We start from the raw sequence: 17,521 nt of genomic DNA, 5'->3' as shown, positions 1-17,521 counted from the left end.
CCCCTCTCTGTCTCTCCCCTCTCTGTCTCTCTGTCGTCTCTCTCCCCTCTCCGTCTCTCTCCCCTCTCCGTCTCTCTCCCCTCTCCGTCTCTCTCCCCTCTCCGTCTCTCTCCCCTCTCCGTCTCTCTCCCCTCTCCGTCTCTCTCCCCTCTCCGTCTCTCTCCCCTCTCCGTCTCTCTCCCCTCTCCGTCTCTCTCCCCTCTCCGTCTCTCTCCCCTCTCAGTCTCTCTCCCCTCTCAGTCTCTCTGTCTCTGTCTCACACACTCTCTGTCTCACACTCTCGATCTGGATATCTTATTTACCCTGTATATCTTAACTGCCCTATACTACACCGAAATAACCTATACTGCTTTCTTCCAGATCTCACTCAAGCTTCACCCGGGAGACATCGGAATCCCCCCCAACCCAGAAGACAGGTAAGGAACACCTCCCCTCCAATGTATAACATTGCGGGAATGAGGGTACCTGGACATTGAGGGACTGCGGATCAGGTAAGATCCCAGGCGGGATTGCTGCTTTAAATATTGTGAAGCGGGGACGTCCAGATACTGGTTAAGGGGTTCAGGAAACTAGTCATTCACATCTGGCTTTTTTTTCTAGATCTGACATTTATTCACACAAACACACACACACATACTCAATCTCTCTCTCCCATACACACACACACACACGTAACAAGGACCAATTGTAGTATAATGTAATACAATAAATAAACTTATGTCAAAAACGAATGTTCTTACTAAGAATTTATTCAATTTATTTTATTTATGTATTTTTTTAAAAGCGGGGGCGGGGTTGTGGGCGGGGTTGTGGGCGGGGTTGGGGGCGGGACTAGGGGCGGGACTAGGTGGCGAGTAGATTTTTTGGTTCGGCGAGTAGATTTTTGGGTGATTTGTCAAGCACTGTGTATATATATATATATATATATATATATATATATATATATATATATATATATATAATCAAAAAATAAATAGATGATACCGTTCTGTGGCTAACGAAATGCTTTTATTTGTGCGAGCTTTCGAGATACACTGATCTCTTCTTCCGGCGATGTTACAATGAATGAAGCAAGGATTACTTAAAAACAGTGTCTCTTGGAATGTTATCTGTGCTGGTCCTTAATCCAGGCGTGTGGATTATCTGTCATTTGAGTAACACAGGAACACTTGGTAGCTGTTACGCTACAAGTTTTACGTGGAGGACTAATTATTTTGGCAAACAGTGCAGCTACGATCAGAGGAACGGAACTCTCGCGAGACTGAGTGACGTCATCACGTCCTGCGGAGGTACCGGATGAACGCAGAGGACGTTTTCTTTCTTGTCTCCACTTGCGCCTAGGTCAATCTTTTGGAATATCTTCGTTACCAGCCTGGGGAGCGGTAGACCTATTGGCAGCAGACAGAGTCAGGGAAAGTTAGATTGTTAGGGTTTATACTCTCCGCTATATGTGGTAATTATATTATTTAAGAATCTCTGTGTGATTGCGCTGTGTGTATTTTTCTTTTGTGTATATATATATATATGTGTGTGTAGCATGATGTTTTTTTTCCTCCCAAATTTGTCAAGCATTTTTTTAATGCCCATTCATGGCTCTATTGCTGAGTACATGTTTATTCTTGATGATCTAATTGATAACTCCCCAGTCCCACTGGAACTTTAAAGATAACCGTTGAAAAATACAGGCAGCGATTGATCTAACGCTCTTGCCCCAACTGTTCTGTAATACAGGGGTGCGCAAACTTCTTGAGTTGCGCCCCCTTGCCCGGGAGCTGCAGCGCTCGCGCCCCCCATCTCCAACGACTCGGCGTCAAATGACATCGCGGGTCATGTGACGTCACGTTACTCCGCTGCGTCATTTGATGCGCATTGCCATGGCGACACGTCACATGACCCAGCAGCATCATTTAACCCGGCAGAGAGCAGGTAAGGGGAGTTGCAGAGGCCTCACGCCTCCCCCGACATTTAATTAAAATGCCATGGGGAAGAGCGCGGGGCCTCTGCAACCGCCGTGCCCCCCCATGAAATTATTATTTTTTTTTTTACAATAACGTTGTCAGAAGAAGAACTCCAAATCCCAGTCAGTAGAAAAGGTGACCAGTATATGGTTGTCACGATGGACGCACTTAATAACACATTTATATTTTGTGGATCCCAATTGAGCAGAACAAGTTGAGCAAAATAAACTGAGATTTATTCCCTTGATAGGCAAACACACGACATCTGCAGAATACACTTGAAAACAACACTTACTGGAATAAGGGAATGAAAGAAATTGTCCTTTGAAACAAAAGAAATTGTCCTCTGCTTGCAAGTGCAAGAAATGCAGCCTTGGTTTTAAAAGTCCTGTGATTATGTGGTTATTAACCCCTTCACTCCTGGACTGGTTGCTGTTGTACTGGAACAAAGTCTTGCATCTTTACATCATGGATTAAAATTCAGGAATCACCCTGGGGATACTTGGGGAGCCACAGTTATAGACTGCCCAAAGCTATCTTTAACATGTGGATCCAATCCCCTCATGGGAAAAAAAAACCCCACGAATAGCCAAGTTACCCACAGTTCATAAGACCGGTCAAAAGGGCTGTTCGGTGGGCAGGGCGTATGGGTCAGGTTGACGCCCAGGCCACTTAGCATACCTGGGCTACACCCATAACTTGTAGGTAAAATAATAGGTGTATACTCAGCGCTGGTGCAATGACAATAATGGATATTAAAAACTTTTGATAAAGAGTCCAATAGGTAGTCCTGGAGCTGCCTTTAAAAGATTTTTCTGGTATCTTCTACCCAGAGATGGATTGAAGGCTGGAAAGAAATCTTTTCTGGCGCTGAGGTGAGGTTGAGATGAGTGGGTTTATAATTTCTTCTGATGAACAATGACCTCAGGAAAAGGAGAAAGAAAAAGACAAGACATGCAGGGGACCTGCAATAGTGTATTACCCAAGGGATGACCGGATGTTTACAAAGAAGGAGCAATTTATTATTAAAATAACGTGGTTAAAAACCATGGATAACAATTAATAAACATACATTGATTACAATAAAATAATTAATGAACTATCCACACTTAAATAGTTTGGAACAATGTCCAGCAGTCCTGTTCTTTGCTCTGCCTGATCTAAAATTGGAAACCTACTCACCACAGGTAAGTAGTATAAAAGCAGTGTATGAGCACTTGGTGCTGGTGGTCTTGGCCTCTGATGTCGCCGTCCGCCTTGTGATATGGTCGCATCTGCTGCCGGGGGTCTGTTTCTTTGTTCCTGTGAGCGCTGCTTCCTGGAATACACCCGATCCCCTCGGCGTGATGACGTCACCTGTATTGGTCCTCGGCTACGGTGGCTCAGCGGTACCACCAGACCTTCCTACGCGTTTCGAAAGTACGAATGGCGTCTCTCTTCGTCAGGGATAAGTGCTGCTAGTAGCTGATCTTGTTAAATAACCCAGTCCTGATTGGAAGCGCTTAGTAATTGGCGCTTTCTTAATAGAGTAATTCATCTCATCTGTCCTTTACAAATTTTCTTATGAAGGCATAAATGATAATATTTAGATAATGGTATTTATGGTATTGAATAACGTGATTTCTAGACAAAAGATACACAAGAATCTCTGTCATCTCCACAAGACATATAGATTCAAAAGCTGTTTATAGTGATATTGAAATAGTTATTGATGCAGGTAATTCTTTATTTTAAGTATCCTATCTAATTGAATTGAAATAAACAGTCTTGTGTGATCTCAAAGATTTTTCTGCAATTTGGAAGCATGGGTACAATGACAATATCAATGGACTCTTGTCTCATACTATCCTAATATATTAAATGGACTAGCAATGGAATATACAGCTAAACCCCGTTATAACGCGGGTCTCGGGGTCCACCCTGAGACCACCGCGTTACTAACGGGGTCGCGAGAAAAAAAATGGCCGCCGCGCTTTAGCGCATATTCATCCCGCGGGACAGGAGATGGGAGCGGGCATGTCCCTCCGCTCCCCGCTTCCCCCTGTCACCGCGGGACAGCCCGCGGGGCAGGAGATGGGAGCGGGGATGTCCCTCCTGTCCCCGCTTCCCCCTGTCACCGCGGGACAGGCCGCGGGGCAGGAGATGGGAGCGGGGATGTCCCTCCTGTCCCCGCTTCCCCCTGTCACCGCGGGACAGGCCGCGGGGCAGGAGATGGGAGCGGGGATGTCCCTCCTGTCCCCGCTTCCCCCTGTCACCGTGTGACAGGCCGCGGGGCAGGAGATGGGAGCGGGGATGTCCCTCCTGTCCCCGCTTCCCCCTGTCACCGTGTGACAGGCCGCGGGGCAGGAGATGGGAGCGGGGATGTCCCTCCTGTCCCCGCTTCCCCCTGTCACCGCGGGACAGGCCGCGGGGCAGGAGATGGGAGCGGGGATGTCCCTCAGGTCGCCGCTTACCTCAGATCCCGCTGCCTGCATGGAGGTGGTAGCGGGGGGTTTCTTCTCCCCACCGCTGTCCCCGGTGCTCCCGCTGCCTGCGCGGGAGGAGGGGGGGGAGCGGGTGGTGGTGCTGGTCGCGGCCTTTCCTCTGCTCCGACCCCACCCCCCGTCTGTGTAGAGTGAGAGAGTGTGTGTGTGTATGTATATATGGGAGAGAAAGTGTGTGTGTGTATATGGGTGTGTGTATGTGGGTGTGAGTGTGTGTAAGTGTCTGTGAGTGTGTGTAAGTGTCTGTAAGTGTGTGTGAGTGTGTGTGAGTGTCTGTAAGTGTGTGTGAGTGTCTGTAAGTGTGTGTGAGTGTGTGTGTGAGTGTCTGTGAGTGTCTAAGTGTGTGTGAGTGAGTGTGTGTGAGTGTCTGTAAGTGTGTGTGAGTGTCTGTAAGTGTGTGTGAGTGTGTGTGAGTGTCTGTAAGTGTGTGTGAGTGTGTGTGAGTGTCTGTAAGTGTGTGTGAGTGTGTGTGAGTGTCTAAGTGTGTGTAAGTGTGTGTGAGTGTGTGTGAGTGTCTGTAAGTGTGTGTGCAGTGTGCAGTGTGTGTCAGTGTGTGCAGTGTCAGCAATGAGCAGTGTGTGTGCAGTGTGTGTGCAGTGTGTGTGCAGTGTGTCCAATGAGCAGTGTGTGTGCAGTGTGAGCAATGAGCAGTGTGTGTGCAGTGTGCAATGTGTGTGCAGTGTGTCAGTGTGTGCAGTGTGAGCAATGAGCAGTGTGCAGTGTGAGCAATGAGCAGTGTGTGTGCAGTGTGCAGTGTGTGTGCAGTGTGCAGTGCAGTGTGTGCAGTGTGTCAGTGTGAGCAATGTGCAGTGTGTGTGTGCAGTGTGTGTGCAGTGTGTGTGCAGTGTGTGCAATGAGCAGTGTGTGTGCAGTGTGCAGTGTGTGTGCAGTGTGTGCAGTGTGTCAGTGTGTCAGTGTGTGCAGTGTGTGCAGTGTGTGCAGTGTGAGCAATGAGCAGTGTGCAGTGTGTGTGCAGTGTGCAGTGTGTGTGCAGTGTGTGTGCAGTGTGTGTGCAGTGTGTGTGCAGTGTGTGTGCAGTGTGTGTGCAGTGTGTGCAGTGTGTGCAGTGTGAGCAATGAGCAGTGTGTGTGCAGTGTGCAGTGTGTGTGCAGTGTGTGTGCAGTGTGTCAGTGTGAGCAATGAGCAATGTGTGTGCAGTGTGTGTGCAGTGTGGCAGTGTGAGCAATGAGCAGTGTGTGTGCAGTGAGTGTGTGCAGTGTGTGCAGTGTGCAAAAAAAAATGTAAAAAAGTATGTAAGTGTCTGTGAGTGTCTGTAAGTGTCTGTGAGTGTGTGTGAGTGTCTGTAAGTGTGTGTGAGTGTGTGTGAGTGTGTGTGAGTGTGTGTGAGTGTGTGTGAGTGTCTGTAAGTGTGTGTGAGTGTGTGTGAGTGTCTGTGAGTGTGTGTGAGTGTCTGTGAGTGTCTGTGAGTGTCTGTGAGTGTGTGTGAGTGTGTGTGTGTGTGTGTGAGTGTGTGTGTGTGTGTGTGAGTGTCTGTAAGTGTGTAAGCGGTATGTTTAAATTAAATTTTGAGCAAACATCTAACAGAGAAACCTGAAATTTATTTCAGGCGAGCTAACAATCTCAAAACGTATTTATCTCCAAGTTGCCCTTTTAGTAAACATACCGCTTCCAAAACCAATATTAAAGGGTACTACCCATGTGCCAAATGCACAGCCTGCCAGTTTAGTATTAAAACAAAACAGTTTTCATCTAAAGTTACACAAAAAGAGTACCCAATCAGGACTCTAATCAATTGCCACAGCCAATATGTTATATATCTCCTGGAATGCCCGTGTGGCCTCCAATATGTGGGCCGCACGGGTAGAACACTACAGAGACGACTGGGAGAACATATTTATAATATAAAGAGGGGGTTTGAATTTCATAACGTGTCACTTCACTTTAAGAAAGTTCATTCACAAAATCCCACAGGGCTAAAATGCCATGGCATCGAATGCCCAAACTTCAGTAGGAGAGGTGGGGACAAAATCAATTTCATTTCAAAAAGAGAGTCCTTTTGGATTTTCGAGTTAAAGACTTTAAGTCCATCAGGTTTAAATATTGAATTTGATTTGTCAGCTTTCTTGAAATCATGATAATTCTATCCATTGTCTATTTGTCTGCCGACTTGATGAAGACATTATTATGATCATTATTATAAGCATCATCCACTTACACAAGTGCACTTAAATAATTGTATATTACACAGGAATATTTATAATTAACAATACACGTTATTAACATTATTACCATAAGTTCACAATATACAAACACTAGGTATTCTATTCTTTTCCTTTTTTAATTCACACAATAATTTACTTCACTGTTGAATTCACGTAACAATATAATATTAAAATTATAAAAATAATTAATTAATATAATTATTTGAAAAAACTAATGAATACACATTAAGTTTAGAATAAGGATATTAGTTTAATAATAGTCACACGTTTCGCACAGTATCACTATGAATATTTCACTTTAATCACGGTCCGCTCAGATTTTCCCTCCCTATGATATTTGACATCATATATAAAATCATATTTAAAATTAGGGTTGAAGTACATTTAACTCATATCCGCTTAAAAACCGGTGCTGAAAGATCTTCCATTATAGGCAATTGCAGTCATTATTTCGAAATGCTGTTGGTATTTTTCAACTTTTCTATTTGTAATTTATAATTGTTTATTTATATATTATTGCTTTATACGATTTGAATGTTTATGTTTATGTTTATTTTTATTTTTAAAATATTGCAATCATTAATTCATTATTATATTATTACTATTAAGTTCATAAATATATTCCATTGCTAGTCCATTTAATATATTAGGATAGTATGAGACAAGAGTCCATTGATATTGTCATTGTACCCATGCTTCCAAATTGCAGAAAAATCTTTGAGATCACACAAGACTGTTTATTTCAATTCAATTAGATAGGATACTTAAAATAAAGAATTACCTGCATCAATAACTATTTCAATATCACTATAAACAGCTTTTGAATCTATATGTCTTGTGGAGATCACAGAGATTCTTGTGTATCTTTTGTCTAGAAATCACGTTATTCAATACCATAAATACCATTATCTAAATACAGCTAAACCCCGTTATAACGCGCCTCGTTATACCGCGATTCGGTTATAACGCGGTTTTCCCGCACACACTGCACACACTCACTGCACACACACTGCTCATTGCTCACACTGCCACACTGCACACACACTGCACACTGCATACACACTGCTCATTGCTCACACTGACACACTGCACACACACTGCTCATTGCTCACACTGCACACACTGACACACTGCACACACACTGCACACACACTGCTCATTGGACACACTGCACACACACTGCACACTGCACACACACTGCTCATTGGACACACTGCACACACACTGCACACTGCACACACTGCACACACACTGCACACTGCACACACACTGCTCATTGCTCACACTGCACACACTGACACACTGCACACACACTGCTCATTGGACACACTGCACACACACTGCACACTGCACACACACTGCTCATTGGACACACTGCACACACACTGCACACACACTGCTCATTGCTCACACTGCACACACTGACACACTGCACACACACTGCTCATTGGACACACTGCACACTGCACACACACTGCTCATTGCTCACACTGCACACACTGACACACTGCACACACACTGCTCATTGCTCACACTGCACACACTGACACACTGCACACACACTGTACACTGCACACACACTCCTCATTGCTCACACTGCACACACTGACACACTGCACACACACTGCACACTGCACACACACTGCTCATTGCTCACACTGCACACACTGACACACTGCACACACACTGTACACTGCACACACACTCCTCATTGCTCACACTGCACACACACTCACACACACTTAGACACTCACAGACACTCACAGACACTCACGCACACTTACGCACACGCACACACACTCACACACACTCACACACACTCACGCACACTCACGCACACTCACGCACACTTACACACACTTACACACACTTACACACACTTACACACACTTACACACACTTAGACACTCACAGACACTCACACACACTCACACACACTCACACACACTCACACACACTCACACACACTCACACACACTTACACACACTTACACACACTTACATACACTTACATACACTTAGACACTCACAGACACTCACACACACTCACACACACTTACACACACCCATATACACACACACACTTTCTCTCCCATATATACATACACACACACACTCTCTCACTCTACACAGACGGGGGGTGGGGTCGGAGCAGAGGAAAGGCCGCGACCAGCACCACCACCCGCTCCCCCCCCTCCTCCCGCGCAGGCAGCGGGAGCGCCAGGGACAGCGGTGGGGAGAAGAAACCCCCCGCTACCACCTCCGTGCAGGCAGCGGGATCTGAGGTAAGCGGCGACCTGAGGGACATCCCCGCTCCCATCTCCTGCCTCGCGGCCTGTCCCGCGGTGACAGGGGGAAGCGGGGACAGGAGGGACATCCCCGCTCCCATCTCCTGCCCCGCGGCCTGTCACACGGTGACAGGGGGAAGCGGGGACAGGAGGGACATCCCCGCTCCCATCTCCTGCCCCGCGGCCTGTCACACGGTGACAGGGGGAAGCGGGGACAGGAGGGACATCCCCGCTCCCATCTCCTGCCCCGCGGCCTGTCACACGGTGACAGGGGGAAGCGGGGACAGGAGGGACATCCCCGCTCCCATCTCCTGCCCCGCGGCCTGTCCCGCGGTGACAGGGGGAAGCGGGGACAGGAGGGACATCCCCGCTCCCATCTCCTGCCCCGCGGGCTGTCCCGCGGTGACAGGGGGAAGCGGGGAGCGGAGGGACATGCCCGCTCCCATCTCCTGTCCCGCGGGATGAATATGCGCTAAAGCGCGGCGGCCATTTTTTTTTCTCGCGACCCCGTTAGTAACGCGGTGGTCTCGGGGTGGACCCCGAGACCCGCGTTATAACGGGGTTTAGCTGTATTATCATTTATGCCTTCATAAGAAAATTTGTAAAGGACAGATGAGTTGAATTACTCTATTAAGAAAGCGCCAATTACTAAGCGCTTCCAATCAGGACTGGGGTATTTAACAAGATCAGCTACTAGCAGCACTTATCCCTGACGAAGAGAGACGCCATTCGTACTTTCGAAACGCGTAGGAAGGTCTGGTGGTACCGCTGAGCCACCGTAGCCGAGGACCAATACAGGTGACGTCATCACGCCGAGGGGATCGGGTGTATTCCAGGAAGCAGCGCTCACAGGAACACAGAAACAGACCCCCGGCAGCAGATGCGACCATATCACAAGGCGGACGGCGACATCAGAGGCCAAGACCACCAGCACCAAGTGCTCATACACTGCTTTTATACTACTTACCTGTGGTGAGTAGGTTTCCAATTTTAGATCAGGCAGAGCAAAGAACAGGACTGCTGGACATTGTTCCAAACTATTTAAGTGTGGATAGTTCATTAATTATTTTATTGTAATCAATGTATGTTTATTAATTGTTATCCATGGTTTTTAACCACGTTATTTTAATAATAAATTGCTCCTTCTTTGTAAACATCCGGTCATCCCTTGGGTAATACACTATTGCAGGTCCCCTGCATGTCTTGTCTTTTTCTTTCTCCTTTTCCTGAGGTCATTGTTCATCAGAAGAAATTATAAACCCACTCATCTCAACCTCACCTCAGCGCCAGAAAAGATTTCTTTCCAGCCTTCTACACCCATAACTTGGTGCCACTGTGTCTGGTTTCTGACTCAAAGGTGTCACTAGCCTGACATCTGCTGTGCATCAGTATGCCAGTATTGTATACATTATGGGTCTCTGGGTCTTTTCATAATTGACACTCTTTTAGACAGGGGGACTCTAAATCTGTGAGAGCCTTTTGAGGCTCCGTCATAAAAATAACTAAAGCCCTTTTAGGCTTGGTCATAAAAATAGCCCCAGCTCATTTACCCATATCACAGCTGGACGTCAAAGTAATTCCTACTTGGACTTACAAAAAAATACCTCCTGCCTTACATTTAAGATCTGCCATCATGTGTCGGTTAGAGGGTATGGCAAGCAATGCATCTTGTCTTTTTCCCTCGCAGACAGGGAATGGCCTGCAAATGGGGAATAAAAATGGCGAGGACAGGGCAACAACAGTAATGCATGGCAAATCAGGTATTAACCCTTTCCTCCCCGTCACAATGGTCAGTTCCGAGTTTATTTTAAAGGTACTAACTTTTATCTATGAATTTTTACAACACTTGCTATTGGCATCAAGTTCTCTGAACAGGTACACAGTGATCTCTGTGGTCACAGCTAAATGGATGCTTTTTACAGAAACGCGCGAGCAAAAATTACGCCAGTGATTCTTGAAACACCGTAATGATGGTGAATTTATGGGAACATTTGCATATTCATTGGACCCTAACAAACATTTGTCTCTCCTAGATGGATATGGAGCAGCTACTATGAATATGACTCGTGATCCCTTGAATATGAAGATTCCTGGCAGTGAATTTCCCATAGTCCTCGGGCGAGATATTTCCGGGGTCGTTATGGAATGTGGGCTCAATGTGCGTTATTTTAAACCCGGCGATGAGGTGAGTATAATGGGGATCCAGGGGGGTGGGAGGGGGAATAGAAGCTTAGCGATTTAACGAGTACTGGGAAAATATAAGCAGCACGTTTGCATAATGTTACCATTCATTAAAAAAAAAGCAAGTGTTATTAAACATTTTTTGAAAATGTATTTTATGTGATTTTAGTGAAATTAAAAAAGAGGAAATATGGTTTTGTGAAGAAAAAAAAATTTGTTGCAAATTTGTGAAAGTGCTTACTTACTAAATACAGGTATTAGCAGAACTTACTGGTGCTACTTAAAGATTTATGAAATATCTTCATGTCCTGAAGAGCACGCATCTCAAAAAATGCAGCACAAACAAACCCCACAGAATGAATGAATTTTAGGTGCTCCCTCAAGAAGAGCAATAGATATATAGGACCCCATCCACCCCACACCCCACACCAGCTTAACAGTTGAACTTGATTTCCTTAAACATCCCTAAAGCATAAATGAAGTTTTTTTTTTTTTTCCAGTGAGGACCCTTAAAAACAGATTGCATGTGAAATAAATGTTTCCTCCACCTTCTTCTCACCCACCCTGTGTCAGAGGACCAGCATGGCAAAGTAGAAGGTACTTTGCTTGTGAATGAGGACAAAACACAAAAGGGAGGAGCTTTTCAGATGGACCCTGTCACATACATGCTTGCTCATGTGAACGTGTGTTTTTGTGAAAAGGTTTAACAACAAACTGGCCTCTCTGTTCAGGCTGCCCCCCCAAATCCTCACACAGCACCCCAATCATGGTACCACAACCAGGATTAATTTAAGCGTTTACATAAAGTGTATTGCACCCCTTGTTCCCAGAGAAATGTACAAATTTAACAAAACCTAATTTCAACGGGGTGGTAAATCATGTCCAAAATTGAGGACCTTTCCATCAAAGGTAAAAAGGTTTCATTAGGGCTCCAAGACGGTACTTATTCAGTTTTTGATTTGATATACTGAAGAGTTAGTGCTTTTACAAAGTAACATCTAGTAAATACGATCACACTGTGGAAAAATAAAATGGACTAAAACAGAAACCTATACTTTGCCGACTGAAGCCTTGAGACCAGGTGCATCATGTCTTGTGATATGTTCCCCGGGCGGTCATGAGAATAAAGTAAGAGATTCACACACATACATTGTGTCCCCAAGATGAGTCTAATTTCTGGGTTTCAGACCTGAATCCTCAAAACCCTTTGACCTGCGAGGAGATTTGGTCCTGTAGAAACATTTCCCGACCGTCATCTGTCATTCCCTAGCTGTGAACAGTTTATCAGCGTGGGGTGTGAAAGAAGGCAATTAGTTTTAATTAACATTTTGATCAAGGAGTATAAAATGTTCGCTAACGCTCTCCCAGTAATTCCAGATGCATTTTTAGGATAACCTCCCAGTTGTGCACAAATGCAATGTGATCGTCTTTCTAGAAACCTGGAGGGTGAAATTATCTTCTACGTGTCACCGTGGCGTCCTGTTAATTTCTGCTCTAAAATAACTGTTTATAGCCACAGTTCACAGATTCATAAGTGACACTGCTAAGGGTTGTATAGAACTGATAATATGCCGACATGATTTTAATTCCTGTTGACATGTAATGATAAGAATATACTATCTCCCAGGTAACCACCTGGAGTCGGGTTCTAAAGAACTTTCAGAACCGCTTTTTAAGTTACTCATATGGCACTTTGAGATTCTGCAGATGCTCACTCTTCCTACTAATACTATTGCACATTGATATCTTGTAATTCATTGATTTACGTAAAAGTAACAAAATATACTGACCAAAAAGGTTAACCCCCTCTCTGCTAAATCAGGGGCAGTTCACCTTTGGTTAGTTAACCTTGGTTGCCATACTGCATCAACACACATAAAACTTAACTTTTTTTAGGACTACATCAGGACAAAAACCACATCATGCTTACAAACCATTCGTGAAATGTAACCTCCTAAAGATGCAATATATGGTAGCTGACCAAAAGACAACCTTTTCTAAATAGTTTATCAATGGTCTTCCTTTAACAAATGTAGGTAGGTATTGTTAAATAATTTGGCTGTTTTTGTGTGACACGGTGAATTCACCATCTCAACACCCTGCCTATGAGACCTATGTATAGGTCTGCAGTTCAGCAGTGACCTGGTTAATCCCAGCTTGAAAAAGGCTGGGTTAATTAACCAGGTCCCAGCTGCCTCGTTAAGGGACTTTAAGACCCCAGAGCTCCCACTTGTTCCTGTCTGATTGAGAGAAACATATGAAACGCTGGAGCGAGATAAGCCTGCTGCAACGTCTGTTACAGTAGGACACTTACCCTTGTTCTTTGTGATTCTCTTGCACTTGAACCACCCTTTCTGGGAAAAGGGCAAAGCCCTGTTATGGACCATTGGACTGTTCTAAGCTTTATTTTTTATACTTTACACGTATGCTGATTGAAGCTGTTTTTGTGTTCCATGTTTTTGTGGCTGAATGAACAAGCCTGTTCAGATAACCCATGTGTCGTTGCGAAGTCCCTGCAACATATGGTGTTTGAAGTGGGATTCTGAGTGACCCCTGCCCCAGAATTGCCACACACACACAAAATAAATGGAATTTAAAAAAAAAAGTGATCTGTGCAAGCAGGCCAAAAAGATGGCCTATTTTAGGCTTAGTTCAGACAGGCTGCGGTGCGACGTGCGCACGTTCTCCACACATTCGCTTTGGTGGGTGGGAGTTTTCAAACAGAAAACGACACCCGGCAGCGAAGTACAGCGTTGACGCCGCTGCACTTGAAGAAGACAAATGAAGCTGTGATTTGAAGCAGCAGCCGCTTCACGTGTACGTCGCCACACAAACACTTTTATTTTATTTTTTTAAGTCCCGCCTCCATCGCGTGATTCTGTCTGCTGGGTATGAGCACACGTCGCCCAGCAGAGAGGCGCGGTAGCATAGCAGCCTGTCTGAGCTCAGCCTTACTGCAGCAGCAGGCAGAGCGCAACAAACTACTACTGAAGCAGCGAGCCCAGCTCCTAGTAGGCGGCACACAACGCTGGCCAAAATACTGGTTCGGCCCCCTGTGTCTGCTGGACCAGAACTTCCGAACAACCCCCCTGGTTTTCCTGAGAAAAATTATTCCGGCTGAGGACCTAGAGGCTTTCCTGTTTATCTTTGAAAGGTTTTCCAAGGCCCAGGGCTGGTCCGTAGATCGCTGGGCAATCGCTTTGGCCCTGCTTCTCATAGGAGAAGCATCCAAACGAAGGAGAGATGGAGCACAGCTGGAAACAAAATGAACTACTAGGAGAGTGGGACCTTGAGAAAGAGCCACCGGCTCGAAACGCGTTGGTGGGGGCCTGAGGGCTCCGTTTTTTGTATTTTTGCACTGATCCAATAAACTAACTTTTTTTTATCTGGGTCCCACTCTCCTAGTAGTTCATTTTGTTTCCAGCTGTGCTCCATCTCTCCTTCGTTTGGATGTCCGGTCTCGTGGAGTAACGGCAGCACGCACCCATGGAGGAATTCCCACAAAAGACCCTACAAATGTGAGTCACTCCAACCTGTTTATTTGTATACACCTATACTTACCCAACCGATGTTTATGTCTGGTCACTAGCCAGTGAAGGTCCCACATTATTGCAGTGGGATCTTTTCCAGCTAATCGGTATCTAGTGGAAGTGGTTCATTGCAAGGGTTGGAGTATTTTGGTCTGGACTGTCTGGGACCTCCAGGGACACAATTTATATGCTTATAGTCTTGGGCTATTTAGCCAGTGGTTCATGTTGGAGCACCATACAGTTTCTTGTGACTGTTCTCATAGGAGAAGCCCAGGCCTCATATCAGGGCCTACTTGCAGATCAGGCTATGGACTATCAGCAGTTAAAATCCACCATCCTGGAAAGCTTAGGCCTGAACCCAGAAACCTACCGACGACAGTTCTGGAACTTGAAATACACCACTTAAGTTGAGACCCCGGGTCCTAGCTCAGAGGTTAGTGGACTTGTGTACTCTGTGGATACAGCCCGAGCAGCACACCAAGGATGCGATTCTCAAACAGGTCATTTTGGAGCAATTACTACAGGTGATAACCCATCCCACATGCTCCTTGGTAAAACACCATGCTGCCAAAGCCCTAACTTTGGCTGTCCAGCTCGTGGAAAACTTTCTTTGAGCCGAGGGCGAGGAGAGTGTCCAAGACCCAACGGCTCAAACTCCGCCAGCTTTGGCTGACTCAAGGATGGAGGCCGGACCAGCATGTAAACTACAACCCCATACACTTGCGACCGCCAAGCCCCACGAAAGGATCAGTCGTTCTAGCAACAGAGAGGGCCAGACACCGGTCCCCGCCGAGACCCTCGTCTACTTCCTGATGGCTTATCGCCAAAATAAGGGAATTTCAGAGGACGTCGCACACTGGACCCAGCCGACTCCTGGTCTCCAGTATACCGTTCAGCTGAGCGGTATCCGCGTCAACCCCATGTGAGAGAGACCTCTCCATGTTCTACCGTCATATGGAGTGCCCACAGATGGATTGTTCCTTATGCAGAATCGGCTCAGCCTTCCCCAGAGAAAGCTGCAAGCCCTGGCTACTTCCAGTCCTGATTGGGGGTAAATTTGTCTAGGCCCTTGTTGATTCGGGCTCTGGGAAAACCCTTGTCTTCCAGGAACTTTTACCGCCTGAAGTGCTTTCCTATGACTCCCAGTGGACCATAATATGTTTACATGGTGATACAAAATGATACCCGACTGCCAACATCCTGGTAAAGGGTCGAGAGGCCAGTCTAGAAGTAGGAGTCACTCCTTGGCTCTCTGCCCCAGTCTTGCTGGGCCGGGACTGGCCCTATTTCTCCAGATTACAGGCTCCCTCCAGGAGCAGCCTCCTCCTGATATAGGAGAAGCCGGGAAACTGTTCCCCCTTTTCTGCTGAGATATTCCCCAGTAGAGACAGAGTTCCGAAATCTCAGAAGTATAGACGCTGTGCCAAACATGACTGGTTACCATAATCTTGGACTCGAGGTAACAGTACTAATATGCAGAAGTCACAGCTAATGACTGGGAATGGCCAGAAGGAGGGAAAGGCGGAGCCTGGAGATCTACCGGAACTGTCTCTCCCTGATTTTCACCAGAGGCAGAGAGAAGACCCAGCCCTTGCCAGACAGTATGCGTAGGTGGTAAAAATCGATGACAATGTATTGAATGCACAAGGTGTAATGGTGTTCCCTCGTTTTGAATTGTTAAAGGATATTCTGCATAGGGTGTATAAGCATACACAAACAGGGGAGGTCACCAGACAAATCTTGGTTCCTTAGATGTTTGTTAAAGTTGTCTTCACGCTAGCCCATTCTATCCCTTGGGGCGGTCACCTTGGTAGAGACCAAACCATGAACCGTATTTCGTCCCTGTTCTATTGGCCAGGGATGCATAATGATATTGCCAAATTAGGTGCGGCATGTACTGAATGCCAGCTAACCAGCCAGAAGGGACCAAAACTGCCCCCTTGGTTCCTCTACCCATGATCCGTTCCCTTTTGGATTGGGGTAGATTTGGTAGGACCTCTAGAACCCTCTGCGTAGGGACAACATTTTTTTCTGGTGATAGTCAACTATGCAACAAGGTACCCTGAGGCAGTCCCCCTGAGGACAGCAACTGCTAATCAGGTAGCCAACAAGTTGTTGGAGCTGTTCTCACGGGTCGGACTTCCTCGGGTTATGTTGACAGACCAAGGGATGACTTTTATAGCTAACCGGTTGCAGGATGTCTTTAAGTTACTAGAGGTCGTCAGTTCGGACATCTGTCTACCATACACAGACTGACGAATTGATGGAACGGTTTAAGCAAACTCTAAAAATTATGTTAAGGAAGTTTGTAGACTCTGAATAGAGAGCTTGGGATGAACTTCTCCCCTTTCTGCTGTTTGCACTGCGGGAAGTTCCCAGGCCTCCACGGGATTCTCTCCATTTGAGCTCCTGTATGACCGCCAACCCCAGGGTATCCTAGACCTCTTAAAGGAGTCCTGGGAGGAACAGTGCATCCCCTGCTAAGAATACCCTTCAATATGTGTTGGATCTTAGGACTCACCTAGACATGGTCAGCCATTTTGCAAGGGAGAATCTTGGATCAGCCCAAGACAGTCAGGAGAGACATAACTAAAATGCTCGCATGAGGGTATTTCAACCTGGGGACCAGGTGATGTTACTATTACCCAGATGTGAGAGAGAACTCCTTGCAAAATGGCCGACCATGTCTAGGTGAGTCCTAAGGTCCAACACACATTGAATGGCCCATTTGAAGTACTCCGCCGCAAGGGTGACGTGGATTGCGAGATCTCGCAACCAGGGTTCAGGAAGGATAAACAAATTTACCATGTAAACTTACTGAAACCTTGGAAGGTGCAGAGTTCTCTATTCATCCACCCGGTGGAAGAGGAAACAGATCTGAGTCCTGATACTCCACAA

At 46.1% G+C, this 17,521-nt stretch overlaps 1 protein-coding gene across 1 annotated transcript in view; it reads left to right on the top strand.

Moving 5' to 3' along the window:
- Nucleotides 1–17,521, top strand: part of RTN4IP1 (reticulon 4 interacting protein 1) — a 45,532-nt gene that overhangs the window by 5,768 nt on the left and 22,243 nt on the right. The window contains exon 2 of the mRNA XM_075597553.1: nt 10,946–11,097. Within this exon, the coding sequence (XP_075453668.1) occupies nt 10,946–11,097 (152 nt within the window). The remainder of the gene's footprint in view (nt 1–10,945; nt 11,098–17,521) is intronic.

Source organism: Ascaphus truei, chromosome 4 (genome assembly GCF_040206685.1).
Source record: "Ascaphus truei isolate aAscTru1 chromosome 4, aAscTru1.hap1, whole genome shotgun sequence".
Classification (NCBI taxonomy): domain Eukaryota; kingdom Metazoa; phylum Chordata; class Amphibia; order Anura; family Ascaphidae; genus Ascaphus; species Ascaphus truei.
This window is presented reverse-complemented; position numbering and strand designations above follow the sequence as displayed.